At 50.8% G+C, this 18,920-nt stretch overlaps 1 protein-coding gene across 1 annotated transcript in view; it reads left to right on the forward strand.

Moving 5' to 3' along the window:
• Nucleotides 1-18,920, forward strand: part of COG7 (component of oligomeric golgi complex 7) — a 39,831-nt gene continuing 20,911 nt past the window's right edge. Inside the window, exons 1-8 of the mRNA XM_074322988.1 lie at nt 1-361; nt 4,436-4,584; nt 4,823-4,939; nt 6,983-7,151; nt 10,859-10,941; nt 11,679-11,801; nt 16,001-16,199; nt 18,267-18,394. Coding sequence (XP_074179089.1) covers nt 193-361; nt 4,436-4,584; nt 4,823-4,939; nt 6,983-7,151; nt 10,859-10,941; nt 11,679-11,801; nt 16,001-16,199; nt 18,267-18,394 — 1,137 coding nt within the window. The 5' untranslated portion in view covers nt 1-192. The remainder of the gene's footprint in view (nt 362-4,435; nt 4,585-4,822; nt 4,940-6,982; nt 7,152-10,858; nt 10,942-11,678; nt 11,802-16,000; nt 16,200-18,266; nt 18,395-18,920) is intronic.

The raw sequence follows: 18,920 nt of genomic DNA on the forward strand, positions 1-18,920 counted from the left end.
CAGTACGGCGCGTGGCGAGGGCCACTTCCGGCCGCGCGCCTCCGCGGGTGGACGGGCCTCCGAGGGGCGAGCTGCGTGTGGTGCCGTGTGTGGCTCCCGGCGCGCCGCCCCGCAGGCCGGCCTCGCGGCTCTCGCAGGGCCGCCCGCAGCCCCGCTCGTCAGGCCCGGACGCCGCGGGCGAGCGGCGCGGCCATGGACTTCTCCAAGTTCCTGGCGGAAGACTTCGACGTGAAGGAGTGGGTCAACGCGGCCTTCAGGGCCGGCCCCAAGGAGGCGGCGGCGGGCCCGGCGGACGGCCACGCGGCCACGCTGGTGATGAAGCTGCAGCTGTTCATCCAGGAGGTGAACCACGCCGTGGAGGGTGAGCGGCCGCCGGCGGAGCTGCGGGCCCGGAGGGCGGCGGACGGGGCGCTCCCCGCGGCGGGAGGCGGGCGCTGCGCGCGGGCGGGGCGGTGGTCGTCTTGGTTTCCCACCTCAGGCGGCGCCGTCAAGTTCCCTTTTAAAACTTAAGTGACGAGAGTGGACTTCGAGAATAGTAATGGTCGTCAGTTACGTGGAAGGGGTGCGGGAATGACCGTGGGGACCGCTGTTTCCGCGCGTTCGCGGCCGCGGGGAAGGCGGGCGGGCCAGAACGGAGACGAACCAGCTTTTAAGGGAAGTCACTTATGAAACAGGATGCCCGGCAGCGGCCGTCTCACTAACCCCGCGACGCGGTTCCTATGCTCCGCCTGTTTCACTCGGCGCGTCCCGCGCGCCTGCCGCCCGCTCAGCTCCGCGGGCGAGACGGGGCCGCAGGCCGCCCACCCGAAGCTTCGGGTCCGGGAACCGGGCCTGGTAGGAAACGGCGGGGAGAGCGTCGCTGATTTCACTGCAGAGTCTCTATGGTGCTTTGCATCTTTTACTAGGTGTGGAGCCTCGACGCTGCACCTGTCGAGAAATGGGCAAAAGTGCCCCTTTCTGGAGCTCGCTGCTTCGTGGGGAAGCTGCGTGCACAGTTCGGTGACGGGGAGGCGCGGCTTTACTGGGAGGCGCGGCTTTACCGGGGGGCGTGGCTTTACCGGGAGGCGTGGCTTTACCGGGAGGCGTGGCTTTACTGGGGGCGTGGCTTTACCGGGAGGCGTGGCTTTACCGGGAGGCGTGGCTTTACTGGGAGGCGCGGCTTTACTGGGGGCGTGGCTTTACCGGGAGGCGTGGCTTTACCGGGAGGCGTGGCTTTACTGGGGGGCGAAGCGGAGCTGGGCGAGCCGGGCGAGGGTGCAGGCACCGCCTGTCTGGGACGACAGTCGTCAAGGGCTCCCCCTGCCTGCGCTAGACCTTGAACCAGGACTTCACAGGGCCAAGCAAGGAGGACATCAGCCATGTGCTAGCAAATCCTTCAGCGCTTCGTATGTCAGGCGCTGTGCTAAGTGCTGTGTGTGTATTAACTAAGTGGTACCCACCCCGGGGTGGCAGTGCCTGCCCCTGTCCCAGGAATATTTGGAAATCGGTGGGAATTTCTTTAGTTGTTGAAGTGGTGAGGAATGTCGCCATGCTTGTGACATGTCGTGGAAGGACCCAGCCACGCTTCATGTCCTGCAGTGAAAGAGGTGTCCTGCTCCATGAAGAAAAGACTTGGCTGGAATGTCACACGTGCCCCTTACTGGCACGATTATCTGATTGAAGCCTGACAGTCGTCCTTGGAGGAAGGTGCAGTTATTATCCCCACGCGGTAGTGGTAGAAACCACGGTGAGAGAAGTTGGCCAGCGTCATGTTGCTGGTGAATGGGGGAGGCTGGATTTGAACCCAGGCAGTTGGTTGTAGAGCCCAGGCTCTTACCCAGGATACTCTGCTCCCTCTGTGGTGGTAAAGGGAGGGGTAACATGCAGAGGCAGAGGCTATGGAAAGGCCTAGCTAGGGCGATGACAGGTGAGACCTTCCCACAGAGCTTCGGCAGTAAGGTCAGTGCATATGACTCATTAGTATTATTACTGGAGAATCACAGCGTTCGTGGCGGGGCTTCTGCTGGAGGTAAGGCAGAAGTGGGTTGGGGTCAGACTGAAAGGCCTTTTTGGCCATCCTGAGGGTTTGGGTTTCCTCCCGCTGGCAGGGAGAAGCAGTCAGAGGTTTAAAGCTTTATGTTTATGAAGATAAGCCCACATCTGCCAGGGAGAGCGGTGATGGCAGGGGTCCAAGCAGCAGATGTCGAGGCCCCCGACTGGGAGATCAGTTGGTTCGTGCATCCCATCAGCAAGTGTTTCTTGGGCACAAACTGTTTTCCAGGGTCCAGAGACACTGCTGAACAAGACCCAGGAGAGGCTGGAGAGGCCAGCAAGGGACAGATCGTTCAGGGATTTTAATGTCACTTTAAAGAGTTTGGATTTTACTGAAAACGAGTGTGAAGGCGGGGGGGTGGGGGTGACATGGTTTGGTTTGTGCCCCGATTCTGGACGTTATTGCTGTAGTTAGAGGAGCGATGAGCGTGGTGTCTGCTGGGGTGATGGCAGTGGAGATGGTGAGAAATGGGTAGATTTAAGATATTTTTAGGAGGAAGAAAGGGGAGAAGTTGCTGACGGGTTGGAGTGAGGGCTGAGGAGGGGAGAAAATCAGGACGAGGGCAGATTCTGGAACTAAGCAACTGTGGGTGGAGGTGCTGAACATACGGCAACGGCAAGAGAATTTGTGGAGAACATCCATTTACCCACTGCCTAGACTCTAGTTAACATTTGACTGTTCTTGCTCTGCCACACATCTGTCCATTTGCCTAGCCCTTGGCCCAGCTCACTTTTTCATGGACATTTCAGAGTAAGTTGCAGAGAGCAGTACACTTCACCTCTAAATGTTTCAGTTCAAGCCCTAAATAGTATAAGTAGAATTCAGTGTCTGTTTACAGCTCTTTTTTTTTTCTTTAAATTAGATAAAATTAACACGGTGAAATGCATGGATCTTATCTGATGAGATAGATATGTTTCCACAAATGCAAGCAGCTACCGTGTTTCCCCGAAAATAAGACCGAGCTGGACCATCAGCTCTAATGCGTCTTTTAGAGCAAAAATTAATATAAGACCTGGTCTCATTTTACTATAAGACTGGGTATGATATAATATAACATAATATAATACCGGGTCTTATATTAATTTTTGCTCCAAAAGACGCATTAGAGCTGATGGTCTGGCTAGGTTTATTTTCAGGGAAACACTGTATTACAACTCAAACCTCCAACAAGATAGAGAATCTTACTATTACCCAAAAAGTGCCCCTGTGCCCCTTTGCAGTAAAATCTGATCCTTACCCTCCCAGAGGCACCCGTTGGAAGTGATCGTTCAGAGATGGATACAAGCATGACTACATTTTGGGGGGCTGTGGAACGGGGAAAAGGTGCACAGGGAGTCAGCCAGGCCTGAAGAGCGAGAGATTTGGCAGGTGGGAGACTGGGCTAGGCCGGAACAGTACAGTTGAAAGTAGTGAAGTCTCCGCACTGAAGGCGTCTTTGTGTGTCCGTCTATTTTCTTGGTCTTAGAACTTTAGCTGAGTTGGGGCAGGAAACAGAGTGTTATTTTAAGGCAGAGTGGGGTACATCTGCCAGATGCGAGGGCCCATCCCGTGCCCCGGTGTGGCGGAAGACCCTGGACTGCTCTGTTTGGTTCCCAGTGACGCATTAAAGGGTCAAGGGGCCGTGCTGTTAACCCTCCCACTTCCAGATCTGCAGAGAAGTTCACATTTCTTCTACACTTGGGACATTTAAAGAGGCAGAGCCCTTGACCTCACCGGGTCTCCTCCCAGACTTACTACATCTTTTAATTAGACCAAGTCCATGCACGGGGAAATGAGGATCTTAACTGATGAGCGAGACGAGTTGTCACAAATGCAGGCAGCTAGTGTAACTCAGACCTCCTGCAAGACAGAGGACGTTACCCGGAACCTCTGGACGGTGGCCTAGGGCCCTGCATTGTAACGGCGCTCCAACCGATGGTGGTTGCGGGTCTGTGGACTATCATTTGCAAAGACCATGGAAAGCAGAAGCCCATGCACGTGTAAGGCTCGGTTTCAGCTCTGAAATCAGCACGAGCCTCAGTGTTCTGACCTGTAAGAGGTGGCCGCCCGTGATGGCCGCCCGTGTGATGATGGGTGTGCCGCTGGCATTCACCCCGTGTCCGCCTTTAGTGCACTGTCCTCGAAAGGAAGTTTAACTTGAACTCAGTGCTGGGAAACAGTTGGTGTTGGGTCCGCTGATGGTTCGTTCACTGTTCAGTCACACGGCCTCACCCACCAGTCTGGGGAGCACGTGGTCCTGGCAGAGGCCAGCTCCCCTCCACCGCCGCACCCTCCATTTTCCAGGGAAGGTGGGGCGGTTGGTAGAAAGTTCCTTTCTGCCGCCTGATTCACGCGTACTGTTCCCTGGTCACCGGTCTGATTGTCACCTTGGTGCACCTGTCTGTCCCTGTGTGCTGGCTGCAGAAACGAGTCACCAGGCCCTGCAGAATATGCCCAAAGTGCTGCGCGAGGTGGAAGCGCTGAAACAGGAGGCGTCTTTCCTGAAAGAACAAATGATTCTGGTCAAGGAGGACATTAGGAGATTTGAAGAGGACACATCTCAGTCCATGAAGGTATTTTAGTTCCCGTCCGGTGCTGGCTCTTGGATTTGGAAGACGTTCGCTCTCAGAAGGAGGCTGCCCGGACTCACACTGCCGGCTCCTTCGTGGGCTCTGGGCCGCGTGGCTGGTGCGGGAGGAGCCCAGGAGCCCCTGAGACAGGAGCGTGCTGCGATACGGGGTCTCAGGTCACTGGGGGGAGGTAGAGAAAGGCAAGGCCGCTTCCCGCTCTCTGACCCGTCTTCCCTTCCAGGTGTTGGTGGAGATCGACCAGGTCAAGTCCAGGATGCAGCTGGCCGCAGAGTCTCTGCAGGAGGCGGACAAGTGGAGCACGCTGAGCGCTGACATCGACGAGACCTTCAAGACTCAGGTGGGGGCCTTGTGAGGGGCGGTGCCACCCCTGTTCAGGTGGGAACTCGAGGTCTAGGGAGACTAGTGAGACAGCCGCCCACTCGGGACCAGGACGGGTAGGAAAGAGCTGCGTCCGGAGACCCTCAGACATGGGCGGGGAGGGCTGAGGCCGCCCGAGTCTTTGCATCCTCTTTACTTCGTACCCTCTGCGTGCCTGAAGCTTCTTAGTCCCCGAGAGTGAGTTCAGGAGCAGCCCCGATAAAACAGGCCGCGAAAAGGGAGGTTGCGGATCTTACTGAATTCCTGGCCTGTGTGTATGAGAGAGTGGGTTTAAATGCCGCCTCTGAGTTTAGCATTAGTGAACAACTAATATTCTTTAGCTGCAAGTTACAGACCTTGCTTTTCTCCTCCCCACTCCCCTGGCGTTCAGCCCCACGGCCCCTCGGCACTTCAAATCTGAGTTCATTACTTCTTCCCAGACCTGCTCCCGTCGGTTCTTTCTTTGGCTTCCGTGTCTTGGGAAGTGGCGCCATTTTCCATCCAGGCCAGAACCTCAGCAGCCCGTAGCTGCCCTGTCCCCCCGTTTCTGTCCAGCTCCCGCCCCCACCCTAGGATGCTCTCCAGTCCTCTTGCACCATGGACAGCGCCGTGAGCCTCTTGGGGCCAAGTCCCTCGCACACCTGTTTGTCCTCTGCGTGGGACCAGGGGAAATCGAAAGCATACATTGGCCCGTGTCATTTTCCTGTCCTCACCCTCCCATCTTAGCCTTCATTTTCTTCCCGATACATTCTAAGCCCACCCACGAGGCGTAGCCGGTCTTGCACACAGGCTGTTTGTGTCCCGCCTTTTCCACTTCCCCGGTCACTCTCATGCTTTCCGGGCTGTCACACCCCATCCCTGTCACGCCTCCATTCTCTGCCGGAACTGCCCTTCCTCTCCTCCACCGCACAGTAGGTCTTCACTCGCCCCACAGGGTCCAGCTGACGTGTCACCTGCTTGCGTAGCTCTCCCTGCTGGCTCCTCGCATCTGTGAGGAAGCAGAATTAATTGCTCCCTCATCTGTGCAGCTGTGACATGACACTGAGCTGTGTCCTAAATTGTGTAGTACTCTTTCTGTCCCCACACATGGTGACCTCTGGGCTGCAGTGTCACCTCCCTCATCTGTGCCTTGCAGTGTCTGGCCCACCTTAAGCACGGTGAACGCTGGAATGAAAAGCAGTTAGTTCTTACACTCTTAATTCTTTAAAAAAGATAGCATTTATTTTTCCAATTATAAACAAAATTTAGCTGTCTTACGAGATTTGGAAACTTCAGAAAAATATGCAGAAGAAAAAATGATCCTCGTTCCATAGTAATAGATTTTTTACGTCTATTAGGTATTTTTCTATGTGTTTGTATGTATCTGTACTTATGTATGTGTTTTGTGTGCATGCATATATTACAGGTAATATACATTTATATATTTTAGTGTCCATATACTTTCTCATCTTGTTTATTTCACTTAATAGTAAGCTGTATTTTGCTATGTCATTAATACTCCTCGAAAACCTTTTCAGGGGCTGCACAATATTCTACATGCCATTACGAGTGACCCATAATTTATATTTTGTTTGTTACTATGGAAGATTTAGGTTTCCAGGTTTTTGTTATTGAAACACTAAAACCACCCTAAGTAATGATAATATGTTGACATCTTTGGGTCCCTCTGATTACGGCCTTAGAAAATTTCTAGAAGAGGAAGTAGCAGCTCAATGAACATTTTTAAGGCTCTTTCTTGATGCGTGTTGTCAAATCGCCTTCCAGAAAGACAGCACATGCATTTATGGTACGAGACAGATTGTTTCATTTGCACCCTCACCGACTAATTCTTCAAAAGCTTTCCCGTCGGTGAGGAAAATGGGACCCTGTCCGTGGAGTGTGCACAGATTTGCATCCTAACGGTAGTGAGCACAGGTGTGCGTGGCCCCCGTCTGCCTCTCTGCGTTTCCGCTCTCTGTCCCTGGTCACTGCAGTAGCCAGCGGGCTGTGGCAAAGCCAGTGTGTCTGTGCGCTCTGTCCCCAGGACGTCACTGTGATCTCCGCCAAGCTGACGGGCATGCAGAACAGCCTGGCGATGCTTGTGGACACGCCCGACTACGCAGAGAAGTGCATGCACCTGGAGGCCCTGAAGAACCGGCTGGAGGCCCTGGCCAGCCCGCAGATCGTGGCCGCCTTCACCTCGCAGTCTGGCGGTGCGTGTTGGCCCTCGGGCCCCTCTGCGAGTCCCGCTTTCCAAACACATGGCCTCCTCAGTCTTCCGTCCTTAGTGGCTCAGCGTTGATTAGATCACGTAGCTCGGCAGTTGCCTCTCACTTCAGGTGGTTGCTTTTTGTCAACATTTTATATGGAGATTGTCACAGGACAGAAAAGTCGAAATAACTGTACAGTGAACACACCATCTCGATTCTAGCATTAGCGTTTGTCACATTTGCTTTGTCATGTATCTGCCCCCCCACCACCACCTCTCCACCCTTCGTCTTAGTCTTTTGATGTCATTCAAAGTAAATTGTAGACATGGGGACACTTCACTCCTAACACTTCAGCGTTCATACCAGTACCCAGAGGGCAGTAGTGGTTTCTGATTCTCTCTGCTTGGGGGTAACGTGCATGTGGAGAAATGCATAGGGCTTAAGTGAGCCACTTGAGGAGTTGGGCCTCTCACCGGGAACGTTGTGATCGTCTCTTATTTTCCAGAGCTGTTCCAACCAGCACATTGACTGACCTCTCCCTTGCCCTTTCTTCCCCAAAGTGAGGGGTTAGCCTGGAGGAAGCAGCAGTAAAACGTTTTCTTACCTTCCCAGCTGTTTACGCAGGACGGCATAGTCTGGACCCACTGCCCCCGCTTCTCCACAGGTGCTCCTTTATCTGACAGTTTTAAAGGGAAAACTCTGATAAGTTAGTACATTCCCAACGCGTCACCCTTCTCTCTCCCAGAGTGACGGCCCCAAGTGCACATTGTCTGCTTCGTTGTATAAAACCAGTGAATTCAGCTGATAAGAGGAAGCGACTTTTTGTGGCATAATTTTGCATGTAGCAGCAAGATGCACGTATTTAAGTGAGCTTGTGAAAATAATAAGCATTTTAAAGGCAAATAGTCATTTTCTGACTCATGGATTCCTGCCCATTAAAGTGAGATTTCCTGGCAGGGCTCCGAAGTTTAGCTGGATTATCTCCGCAGTGGTTGCTATTGCAGATTTTCCTTCTCAGCAGTTTATTGGACTTTCCAGAGATAAAGGGGAACAAAGCAGATATAAAAGGTTGGGCACCTGCTGGCTCAGTTTTTTTTTTCTTTCCTCCTTTTTAATTTAATTCTATGACTGTGGCATCTTCGCTTTGACCAGAAGGGGGCAGACGAGAGAGGGCGGCGGCGCTGGGCTCTGGGTATTTCTGCAGTTGTCCTGGAAGAAGTGCTTTGTTTACTCATTTCCTCTGCCCTTAGGGAAGCATGTCAGAAATTACTTGATATCAGACCTGGCTCTTAGAGTCCAGTGCTATGTGTGGAATGTTGAGATTTACCAGATTATTTACTTACTCCTTGAGCCACCAGGTCCGTGAGCTTGTGGGAGCTGAGTTTGTTTGCGTTTTTATAGTTCCCATCTGGTATGATCGAGTAGGAATTTTCAAAGGCATAACTAGCTGGTAAATATTTCAAAATATTAATGCTGTGAGGACAGCAGGGCGTAGAAAGACGAGCAAGCTAAGGCCGCTCGCTGCCCTTGGCTGCGGGGGAGGCGGGCGGAGACCTGCACGAGCCGTTCCTGCGGCGGGCGGAGTGCGAGGCAGACACGGCCGCGGCCGGAGAAAAAGCGGGACGTGCTTAGGAAAGAGCTGCGATTTGCAGGACCTTAGGAGATGACTTTTAACACGTTTAAAAATGGTTCCTGATTAGCAAAGTACTACCAATCCAGGTTATTGGAAATTTGAACAATGTAAAAGAGAAAGTGATGTAGCAGTGAGTGCACCACCCGGAGATGACTTAGTTTCTTCCAGCTTTTCCTCCCTTTGCCTCTGTGTGTCTTTCAGGGAAAGCGTAGCATTGAGTATGCACGGGTTTGGGTTTGTTTGCCCCAGTTGCAGCGTGAGCATTTCCCGCGGGTGCAGGATTTCCGTGGGTGAGGGAAAGCACGGGGGCGAGGGAACAACGGACGTGGATGGGAGAGGAGTGGGAGGATAGCAATCAAGCCCGTTTTAGTGGCGTGAACGTGGGGAAGTTGTGAGCGATGAGCTTGGGAGGTTGGGTCCGCGTCGTTTGCCTGAACAGGCGAAGGCGCTTCTGTTCAGGGAGTGAGTCTGTCGCTGTAAACAGTGTGTTAGTAAGTCTGAGGCGTGCGGCTGAGCGGAAGCCGTGTTGACCTGGCACGTGGACAGACCTAGCTTTACGCCTTTGACCGCTGCTCTGACGAGACCTCAGTTTCCCCCTAGTGAAGTGAGCATGAAGTGCGACCGTCTGATTCTCAGGAGGGTTGAGGACAGCAGGCGCCAGCTCCTGGTCCAGAGGGCACGGGCGGGCAGTCAGGGAACGTTACCTCCTTTGTCTTGTTCAAGACCCAAAGGGGACCGTCCCCAAGGCTCTGCTGGGAGGAGGGCTGCGTCGACACGTTTAACTCTGCTGCCAATTGGAGGTCCACACCCACCAATGAGTGGGTTGGTTTCGTTTTTCTTTTTCTCGAATTCAGTTACATTTTTCCCGTCAGCTACACTATTGAAAAAGTTAAATAGCACTAAGTTCTTACAGGGAAAGAGAGCGTGCTGTTCCTGACCGCTGCTTTCTCAGAGCTCTTAGCTCTGGGATTTCCCTTTGCATTTCTGCATAACGAATTTATCACTTCGTGTATCAGTTTTAGAGGATGTCTGTTGGCTTCCTATTGTAGCCAGGGATTTCACTTTCATGCCTGTCCTCTCCCCTTCCATGCTCCTTTTCTACCCGTATTTTAAATTGAATTAACAAATAGCATTTATGTGATCACAGCTTTAGACATAGCTCATTTTTACAGAGTGAGGTCAGGTGCTGTGATTTTCATTCCTTTCCCGTTCAGCTGCGGTTCATCCTGCAATGTCTGATTGCCTTTTGACCCCCCCGCCTGTTCTTACCGTCCGCAGTTCTTGATGTTTTCTAGCTGCCATGTTACGGGACTAAGACATTCTCCTGTGTTCCCCCTTTTCCCCAGAATCTTTCCTTCTGGAGCTCTCGCTTCTTCTCTGCTTTGGACCAGCCCAGCTCTGGAATTCTTTGCCAGATCTGAGATTTAAGATCTTGTGTCTGTCAGTTGTCATTTTGGACAAGTCGTAGGAGTTAGAGGATATCGGGACCCTGACCAAGAGACGGGCTTGGCCCTTTGAGCTGTGCGATCTCGATCAGCTTATTTACTCTGCTGGCAGTGTCTCCATCTGCTTAACTCACGGGTGGCCCCAAGGTTAAAGTGAAGTCATAACACGGAGAAGCTTTGGAAGACGTCCTGAGTAGGAGCGGACAGCGGGCTCACCCACAGCGACTTGCTCTTACCGATTCTGCGTATGGAAGCCTTGGGTAGAGCCCGCATCTCCTTTCCACTTACGCCCCACAGACACACTCTCTCCAGGGAAGATGAGCCCCAGCCCCGAGCCTAATTCATGTTCTGTCCCCGTGTAAGCATCACCTTGCCGATGTAGAATCCTAGCTGTCTGGTGACGCTGATGGCTGTGCTGGTGAAAACCAGCTGAGGCTTGCTCTGTCGAGTGCAGACACACGTTCTGCCCTCAGCCTTACTTAGTTTTCATATTTATGACCTTCACGCATGTGGTGATCCACTGTCGAGGTAGGGACTAGCTTGCGTGTGTCCGCATGTTTCCTGTGAATTCTGTCTCGGCCACAGCAGAAAACCTGGTAATAGCACATGCATGTTTTATTGTTCTCCTGTAGATCAGTCCAGAGTGTTCGTGAAGGTTTTCACGGAAATCGACCGGATGCCCCAACTTCTTGCGTACTACTACAAGTGTCACAAGGTGAGAGGCTGCGGGTGCGTCCGTCTGGGGAGTGCTTAGAAGGCCGGCTTGGCGCCCCTGGTTTCTTAGGCGCTGGCGAAGGCCGCCTCCTGGCGCTGCCTGTTTCCTCTTAAGTACCAGTAGGGGGTGCTGTTGTTCCAGCCTGTGGATTCACTTCATCGCCGGCCGGAAAAAGAGTCCTCAGTTTTAGTCTCTTTTATTATATTCATGGCTGGATTTCATTTACAAACTGAAAGTTGTGCTGATTTTTCCCATGTTTGTATTGTAAGGGAGATCCGTGCCTTAAGCTTCATGAGCTGTCAGTAGCCATCAAATTGAGTCCATTCTCTCGGGCTGTCGAAGTAGCTTCTGGAAACCTTGACGGCTTCCTTCCAGCCCAGTGCTCACGTGTGGTTAAAGCAGTAGTGGCAGCACGTGAAGCTAAAAGGCACACTCACGCAGACCCCTAAGTTCTGCTCGGAGGGGGGAGCCTGCCGAGCGGAAGTACATTGATTGGCCTCTTGTGGGGCGAGATGGAAGGAGAAAGGGTCACTTAGAGGGCGACAGATTCAAGCTTTGACTGGTGATCGGAGCAGGTAAGTGTAAGCGGTTTGGGTTTTTTCTGCCTCTTTTTGAAGTGCATGGTCATGAGTGGGCCGTGACTGGGCAGGAGAGGAGCCGCACGCGGGTGCCCTGGTAGCAGGGCAGGGCAGCAGGTCTTGGCGTGGCCCTTACGGCCCCTTGTTCTGCCTTTGCAGGTGCAGCTCTTAGCAGCCTGGCAGGAGCTGTGCCAGAGTGACCTGCCCCTGGACCGACAGCTCAGCGGACTGTACGATGCCTTGCTGGGAGCGTGGCACACGCAGATCCAATGGGCTGCGCAGGTAACAGCTGGCTTGGCTTCTGGGGAGAGCAAAGCCTGTGGTGACGAGGGAACGGGGGCAGCTCTGGGAGCTGTCTGTCAAGGGCAGAGCTCTGCTTCAGGACCCTCCCCGTTTGCTGCCCTCGCCAAGGGGTTAAAGGATCAGTTACCCAAGGCCGTAAAACCTCTGGGTCTCAGTTCCAAGTCTTATCGTCATTCTCATCTGTATCTTAAGTGGAATCTAATGTGACAGTGTTGCTTGTTGTTCAGCAAGGAGCCCTTGCAATTCCTGGAGGCCGTTATCTTCTGATCGCAAAGCAGGAGGCCCTGAGTCAGGTGGTGTTCGAGTGAACAAATTGTTTTTATCTTAACTTGGGATAAAATTGACCTGGTCTGAAGGTAGTGAGTGCCTTCTGTTCTCACAGTACCTCAAGGCTTAGAGGAAAAGTGTCATGATTTTAAAGGCCACTCGCACTTAGGGCGCAGGTGAGACGGGGGCGTTCCAGCGCTTCCCCTACTGTCCCCAAGTCTCTGAGATTTCCAGCCAGAACGGGTGTGACTTGTCCCCCTGCCTGCATGCCAGGAGGTGCCCTGGGTCCTTTACAAGGCAACAGGCTACCTTCCTTCTAGGTGATGGCTGACTGGGCCTGTTTATGGTGCAGCTTATATTTTTTTCAAAATTAGTTTAGAATCATTCTTCAAATGTTTGTCATTCATTTGCCGGAATGAACTTGACTGTAGTTGGAGAGAATTCTTTGTACGGAGTCATGGCATGCAAGGTGGTTAAATTACTCTTCCCCGCCCCGGTTTTTTTCTCCTTGAATCAACCTCATTCAGACTTTTAAAAATAAAGGAAAAGAAAAATGAAAAACAACGTTCTGTAGAAGTTTCACCGTTTTTATGGGACCCTGAGTTTTCAATGACCCTGTCCATCCATACTCAGTGTTTTTGATGCAGAAGTTTTAAAAATGTTGACGTTGTCCAATTTATCGATTTTTTTTCTTTTGTTGTCTATGCTTTTAGTGTCATACTTAAACCATTGCCAAATCCAAAGTCATGAGAATTTTCCCCTGTGTTTCTTCTATAGTTTAGCTCTTGATGTTTGTATCTGATTAATTTTCAGTTAATTTTTTTACACAGTGTAAGGGAAAGGTCCAGCTTCTTTCATTTGCATGAGTATCCAGTTTTCTGAGCACCATTTGTTGATAAGCTTGTCCTTTCTCCATTGGCTGGTCTTGGCATCCTTATTGAGAATCGTTTGACCGTGTGTGGAAAGTTTATCTGTGCTCTGCGTTCTATTCTTTTGGTCTGTGTGTCTGTCCCCCACTGTTTTGATTATTGGAGCTCTGCAGTAAGTTTTGAAATCGGGAAGTGTGAGACGGCCAGTGTTGTTCTTCCTTCTCAAGATTGTTTTGACTATCTTGCATCATCCCCTGAAATTCCATAGGAACTTTAGGATGGGTTTTTCCATTTCTCCAGAAAACGTCAGTGAGATTTTGATAGCGATTGCTTTGAATCTGGAAGCTTTGGGTAGTATTATCATCGTAACAGTATTACGTCTTCCAATTCACGAACATGGGATGTTTTCCATTTTATTTGTTTCTTCCTTAATTCCTTTTAGCAGTGTTTTATTGTTTTCAGTGTACCAGGCTTTCAGCTCCTTGGTTACATTTATATCTAAGTATTTTATGCTTTTTGATGCTGTTGTAAATTGAATTGCTTTCTCAATTTCCTTTTCAGATGGTTCATTGTTAGCATACAGAGACACAACTGAGTTTTGTGTGTTGATTTTATATCTTGCAGCTTTGTTGAATCTGTTAATTCTTTTTAACAGTGTTTTTGTGAATTCTTTAGGGTTTTCTACATATAAGATTGTCATTTGTGAACTGAGATAACTTCTTTCTTTCCAATTTGGTTGCCTTTTTTTTCCTTTTCTTTTCTTCTTTTCCCTTTTTCCCAATTGCCCTGGCTAGAGCAATATGTTGAATAAAAATGGCAAAAACAGGCATCCTGGTCTTGTTTCTGATCCTAGGGGAAAAGCTTGCAGTCTTTCGCTATTGAGTATGATGATAGTTGTGGGGTTTTCATATATGGCCTTTATCATGTTGAGGAAGTTTCTTTCTTTTACTAGTTTATTGAGGTGTTTTGTTTTGTTTTTAAATCGTGAACTGGTATTGAATTTTTTCAAATGCTTTTTTGGTATTAACTAAGATGATCATTTCCCCTCCCCCCCTTTATCCTGTGAGTGTGCTATATTACATTGATTAATTTTTGTGTGTTGAACCATCCTTGCATTCTGGAGCTCAGCCTCACTTGGTCATGGTGTGTAATCCTTTTCATGTGGTGCTGAATTTGGTTTCCTGGTATTTTTTGGGGGGTTTTATATGCGTATTCATACGTGATATTGGTACATGATTTTCTTTTCTTTTAGTGTCTGTCTGGCTTTGGTATTGAGTAATGCTGGCTACACAGAATGGGTTAGGAAGTGTTCTGTCTTCGTCTGCTCCGGCTAATATAACAAAGTACCACAGATGGAGGGCTTTAAACAACAGAAAGTCATTTGCTCACAGTTCTGGAGGCTAGAAGTTCACAATGAAGATGGCAGCAGGGTTGGTTTCTTCTGAAGCCTCTCGCCGTGGCTTGTGGGTGGCCGTCCTTTCCTCGTGTCCTCAGGTGGTCTTTCCGCGTGTGCATGTCTGTGTCCTAATCTCTTCTTATCAGGACACCAGTCACTTTGGATTAGGGCCCATTGTACCTTAGTTGCCTCAAGTACAGTCACGTTTTGAGGTATTGGGGTGGGGGTTGGACTTCATATGAATTTATTTTTGTGGGGGGGCGGTCACAGTTCAGATGACATAGTATGTCCCTTCCTCTTCAGTTCTTTGGAAGAGTTTGGGAAGGATTGGTGTTAATTCTTCTTTAAATGTTTGGTAGAAATTAACCAGTGAGGCCATCTGGTTCTGGGATTTGTTTTGTTGGGAGGTTTTTGGTTACTGATTCAATTTCTTTACTAGTTATAGGTCTGTTCAGATTTTCTATTTCTTCTTGAGTCAATTTTGATAAATTGTGTTTCTAGTAATTTGTCCATTTTATCTAAGTTATTTGATTTGTTGGCATACAATTGTTCATAATATTCTCTTATAATGTTTTTCATTTCTATAAAATTGGTAGTAATGTCCCCACTTTCATATCTGATTTTAATAATTTGACTCTTCTCTCTTTTTTTCTTAGTCAATCTAGATAAAGGTTTGTCCATTTTGTTGATCTTTTCAAAGAACCAACGCCTAGTTTTGTTGAGTTTTTAAAATTGATTTTTCTGTTCCCTGTTTGATTTGTCTCCACTCTAATCTTTATTATTTTTGTTCTGCTGCTATTGTTGGGTGTAGTTTCTTCTTTTTCTGGTTCTTGAATGTGTACAATTAGGTTATTGATTTGAGCTAGTCTTTTATTTAATGTTCGTGTCTATAGCTATAAGTTTCTCTCCTAGCATTGCTTTTATTGCAGCCCCTACGTTTTGCTCTGTGGTGTTTTCATTTTCATTTAGCTCAAGGTATTTTCTAATAAAATTTTGAATTTCCTGATTTTATAGTGTTTAAACTTATGCCTTTTTTGGCCTTAGAGATACATAAGAACAGTTTTTATCTTGTTTCATGTTTGTGCGTAGTTATGTTATGATACAAGCATTAAATCATCTGGTGGGGGGGTGTCTGCAAGTCCTGCTCTGAATTCACTGTGTGCAGTATTCGAGTTCTGTCCGTGACACCCATGGTCTGTAAATGGGGAAAGCCTTAGTGATAAGTGAGCCTGTACGTGAGAGGCTCTGGGACACTGCTCCTGGGGTCCTCCGTCCGTCCTCCCCGAGGCTCTGTGTGCAGAGCAGGGGCTGGGGCTGGTGTGCCGGTGTCCTCGAGGGTCCTGGGCTCCGGGCAGCGGCTGCTCTTCTCCGCATCCGTTTGTGCCTGTCATCTTCCCAGACTCGCTCTCGCCAGTGTGGCAACCGTCTAAATCCTTTGTTTTCAAGATGTGAGAATAGTCAGGGACTCGGGGCCGGGGTGGGCGCCAAGTAGCCCGTTGTCCTGGGCACGTCGCAGGTCCTGCCGGGGCCCGTGGCTTTGCGAGCCTGTTCTCGTCCGCGTGCGGGAAGCGTGGGGCTGCCGCTGTGGACGGGCCCCTGGCAGCATTCGCTCGCCTGTGCTCACAGACACGCCTCTCTCACCGCAGGTTTTCAAGAACCCCCATGAGGTGGTGACGGTGTTGCTGATTCAGACGCTGGGGGACCTGGCGCCCTCGGTGCCCCTGTGCCTGCGCTCCGCTGTGGAGCGGGCGGGGCCCGAGCAGGAGCTGTGCAAGCTGCTGGAGCTCTACGCTGCCACCGTCCAGTTTGCCAAGGGGCTGGAGGTGGCACTGCTGGCCCAGTCACGTGAGCATCTCCCGGGCTCTGGCTCATCCCTACTGACTCTTGTTGAGGCTTCTGGGGCCTGGTTACTGATTTGACAGAAACGGAAGGGGTCATTGTTTGCCTTCTCAACAGACAGGGAAACCTTTTCCCTGAAAACGTTGCCTTTACGACGATAGCTGCTGCTTAGTCGATTACCCAGCACCAGTTCTGTTCGGTGCTTTACACACAAGGGGACAGTGCGGACCCTTCTCAGGGACTGAGAAGGTGACAGAGGCTGGTGGCATCAGTGGCAGCCATCTGGCAGAGGCCCCCTTGGGAGGGTAGGGTCCTCTTCCTTTCAGGTCGTCATGAAACCTCAGATAATTCAACCTAAACAGTAAGTTGAAGAAAACAAACGGGTTAGAGGAGCTTTTTGATGTGGCAGCGAGTCCTGAGGGCAGGAGTGCTGTGTTGGGACTAGGGACTAGAGGTGGCTGCAGGGAGCGGGGGCACCCCATCCTGTTTGGGCAGAGAGGAGGTGTGTCTCCCCAGCTCTCCTCCTTCCACGTGAAAAGCATCATAAACTTTTAAGAAACGCAGGCCAGGTGACGTGTGCTGCTGTCAGACCAGGAAGTTGCTTCAGGAAGGCCTTGTCCTGCCGGGTGGCTGTGTGTCACCAGTCAGCTTCTTTAATAGTCACCCTGTTTAATGACACTTGCGTATAATTGCCTTGGACATTCCAGGGAGTGTGTTTGTTGTTCGGGTTCCTGGTGATTCACAGGTGTTTTTGGCACATTGCTGGGCAGGCCTTGGTCGTGGGGGAGGCACGGTGCTGTGGGCAGCTTCCCAGGGGCCGGGGTGCCTCTCCATGTGGCCAGAGGGTGTTGGGGCCTTGGGTCCTGCTGGGATGAGTGGGTGAAGGTGGCCGGGAGCAGGAGGCCGTCCTCCCACGGACGGACGGGCTGCTCTGAGGAGTCAGACACAGACGTGCTTTGTTACGCGCACGCAGCGGCTACGACTTTTAGTGATTCCTGCTGAGTTTTCAACAGCATTCTTTTACATTTAAAAGTACTTTGGAAACATACACAAAAATAAAAAAAGGATGAAAATGGTCCATATGCTCATCTCTTAGAGAGAGCCGCTTCAATATTCTGTCCTGTTTCCTCCCAGTAATTAAACATAAATACACGTTCCATAAATATGCATATACTTTATGTGCACACACGTGCATTTGTACATCGTTTTAAATATTGGTTGTATACAATCATATATATATTTTTTGCTCAAAATAATGTAAGGAGATTTTTCTTATGTCATTAAATGTTTGATGACTGCTTTATAACTATGGGTTACTGTAATTTTTTTTATCTGTTCTGGGAACAGTTTGTGTCAAAAAGCAGGAAAGCAAAGGAAGGAAGGAGGGAGGTAGGGAGGGAAGGAAGGAAGGAAGGAAAGAAGAAAGGAAGGAAGGAAAGGAAAATCCCTGCTTTACGAAAGAATGCCAGCAGATAGATGTAGAAGGAAAGAGGGAATTAGGAAATCACCGATTATGATCAGGGACGTAACATTCATTTGGGCGAAGGTGATCAATGGTGCGAAAGCTGCTGGATAAACGTTCAGCTTACAGGTTGAATGGCTGTGTCCTAGAATATGCCCATTTGAAGTTCTGATGGCCACATGTTTTGAATTGTTATGTAGTCGAGTGTAGGAATTGGGGGAATGCCCAGTGTGTGGGTGCCGTTTCTGCCCAGTCCTGCAAAGGCTTTCTGAGATGGAAAGGCTCCTGCGGTCTTTTCTCCAGGGCAGTACTTGAACTTGACCGACGAGCATTCTCGCTTGAAGGGATCCTTAGCTATGATGGGCTGTGGGACCACGGGGCTGGTGTCTTTCTGGGTCCTTAGACAAACAGGACACGGAGCCCAGACATGCCAGGTATTGACTGAAGTGACGTCGCAGCTTCCGGGATCAGTGGAAGCCGGTCAGCGGGAGCCGGTCAGCGGGAGGCATCACCCCTGAGAGACCAGGAGTCCCGGGACCTGGCCCTGTCGGCTTCCAGCACCGGCTTTCTGAGTCTGCTCATCATGGCCTCTCCTTCCCGATTCCCTACAGACGAGCCCAACCTGGTGAAAGTCACAGAGCTGGTGGACGCTGTGTACGGGCCGTACACGCCCTACCGGCTCAGGTACGGCGACCTGGAGACGCAGAACCTGCTCATCGAGATCAGTGCGGTGCCGCTGGTACGTCGTCTGCCTGCCCGCTCGCCCAGGGCTCGGTCTGTCTGCCAGGAGAGGGCGGGCGGTGGCATGGCCCGGAGCCCGTGTGAGGTGGCGTCAGGTGTGCAGACGGTGGGCGCAGGCGCACAGGACGCCGTCGCGGCCTCGTGGGCGCTCGCCAGCAGATGTGAGGTGCCCGCACAGGTGCCCTCCCACTTTCTGCTTCAGGTTCCCAGTAATGGTCATGCCAAACGAGAGGGGCCAGTTGGTTATCCCTGATTTCAGGATGTCTTGCTACACAGTCTATAGTTGGAGGGAGGTGAGCTGGTGGGCACCACAGCCGGCATTGTGGTCACCGAGGGGGCGCCCAAGGGCACGAGAGGCCACGTGCAGTGCAGATACTAAGGCTGGCATTTCAGAACAGATCCTACGGTCATTAAAGTCTGCCACCTGCTGCCATTTTTCCGGTTTCTAGGGACGTACCCACAGGTCTGCCCCACTTCAGTGACACTCTCGCCCCTGAAGGAAGCATTTCCTTTCCGCCGCCGTC

This window comes from Rhinolophus sinicus, linkage group LG18 (assembly GCF_036562045.2).
Source record: "Rhinolophus sinicus isolate RSC01 linkage group LG18, ASM3656204v1, whole genome shotgun sequence".
In the NCBI taxonomy this organism is placed as follows: domain Eukaryota; kingdom Metazoa; phylum Chordata; class Mammalia; order Chiroptera; family Rhinolophidae; genus Rhinolophus; species Rhinolophus sinicus.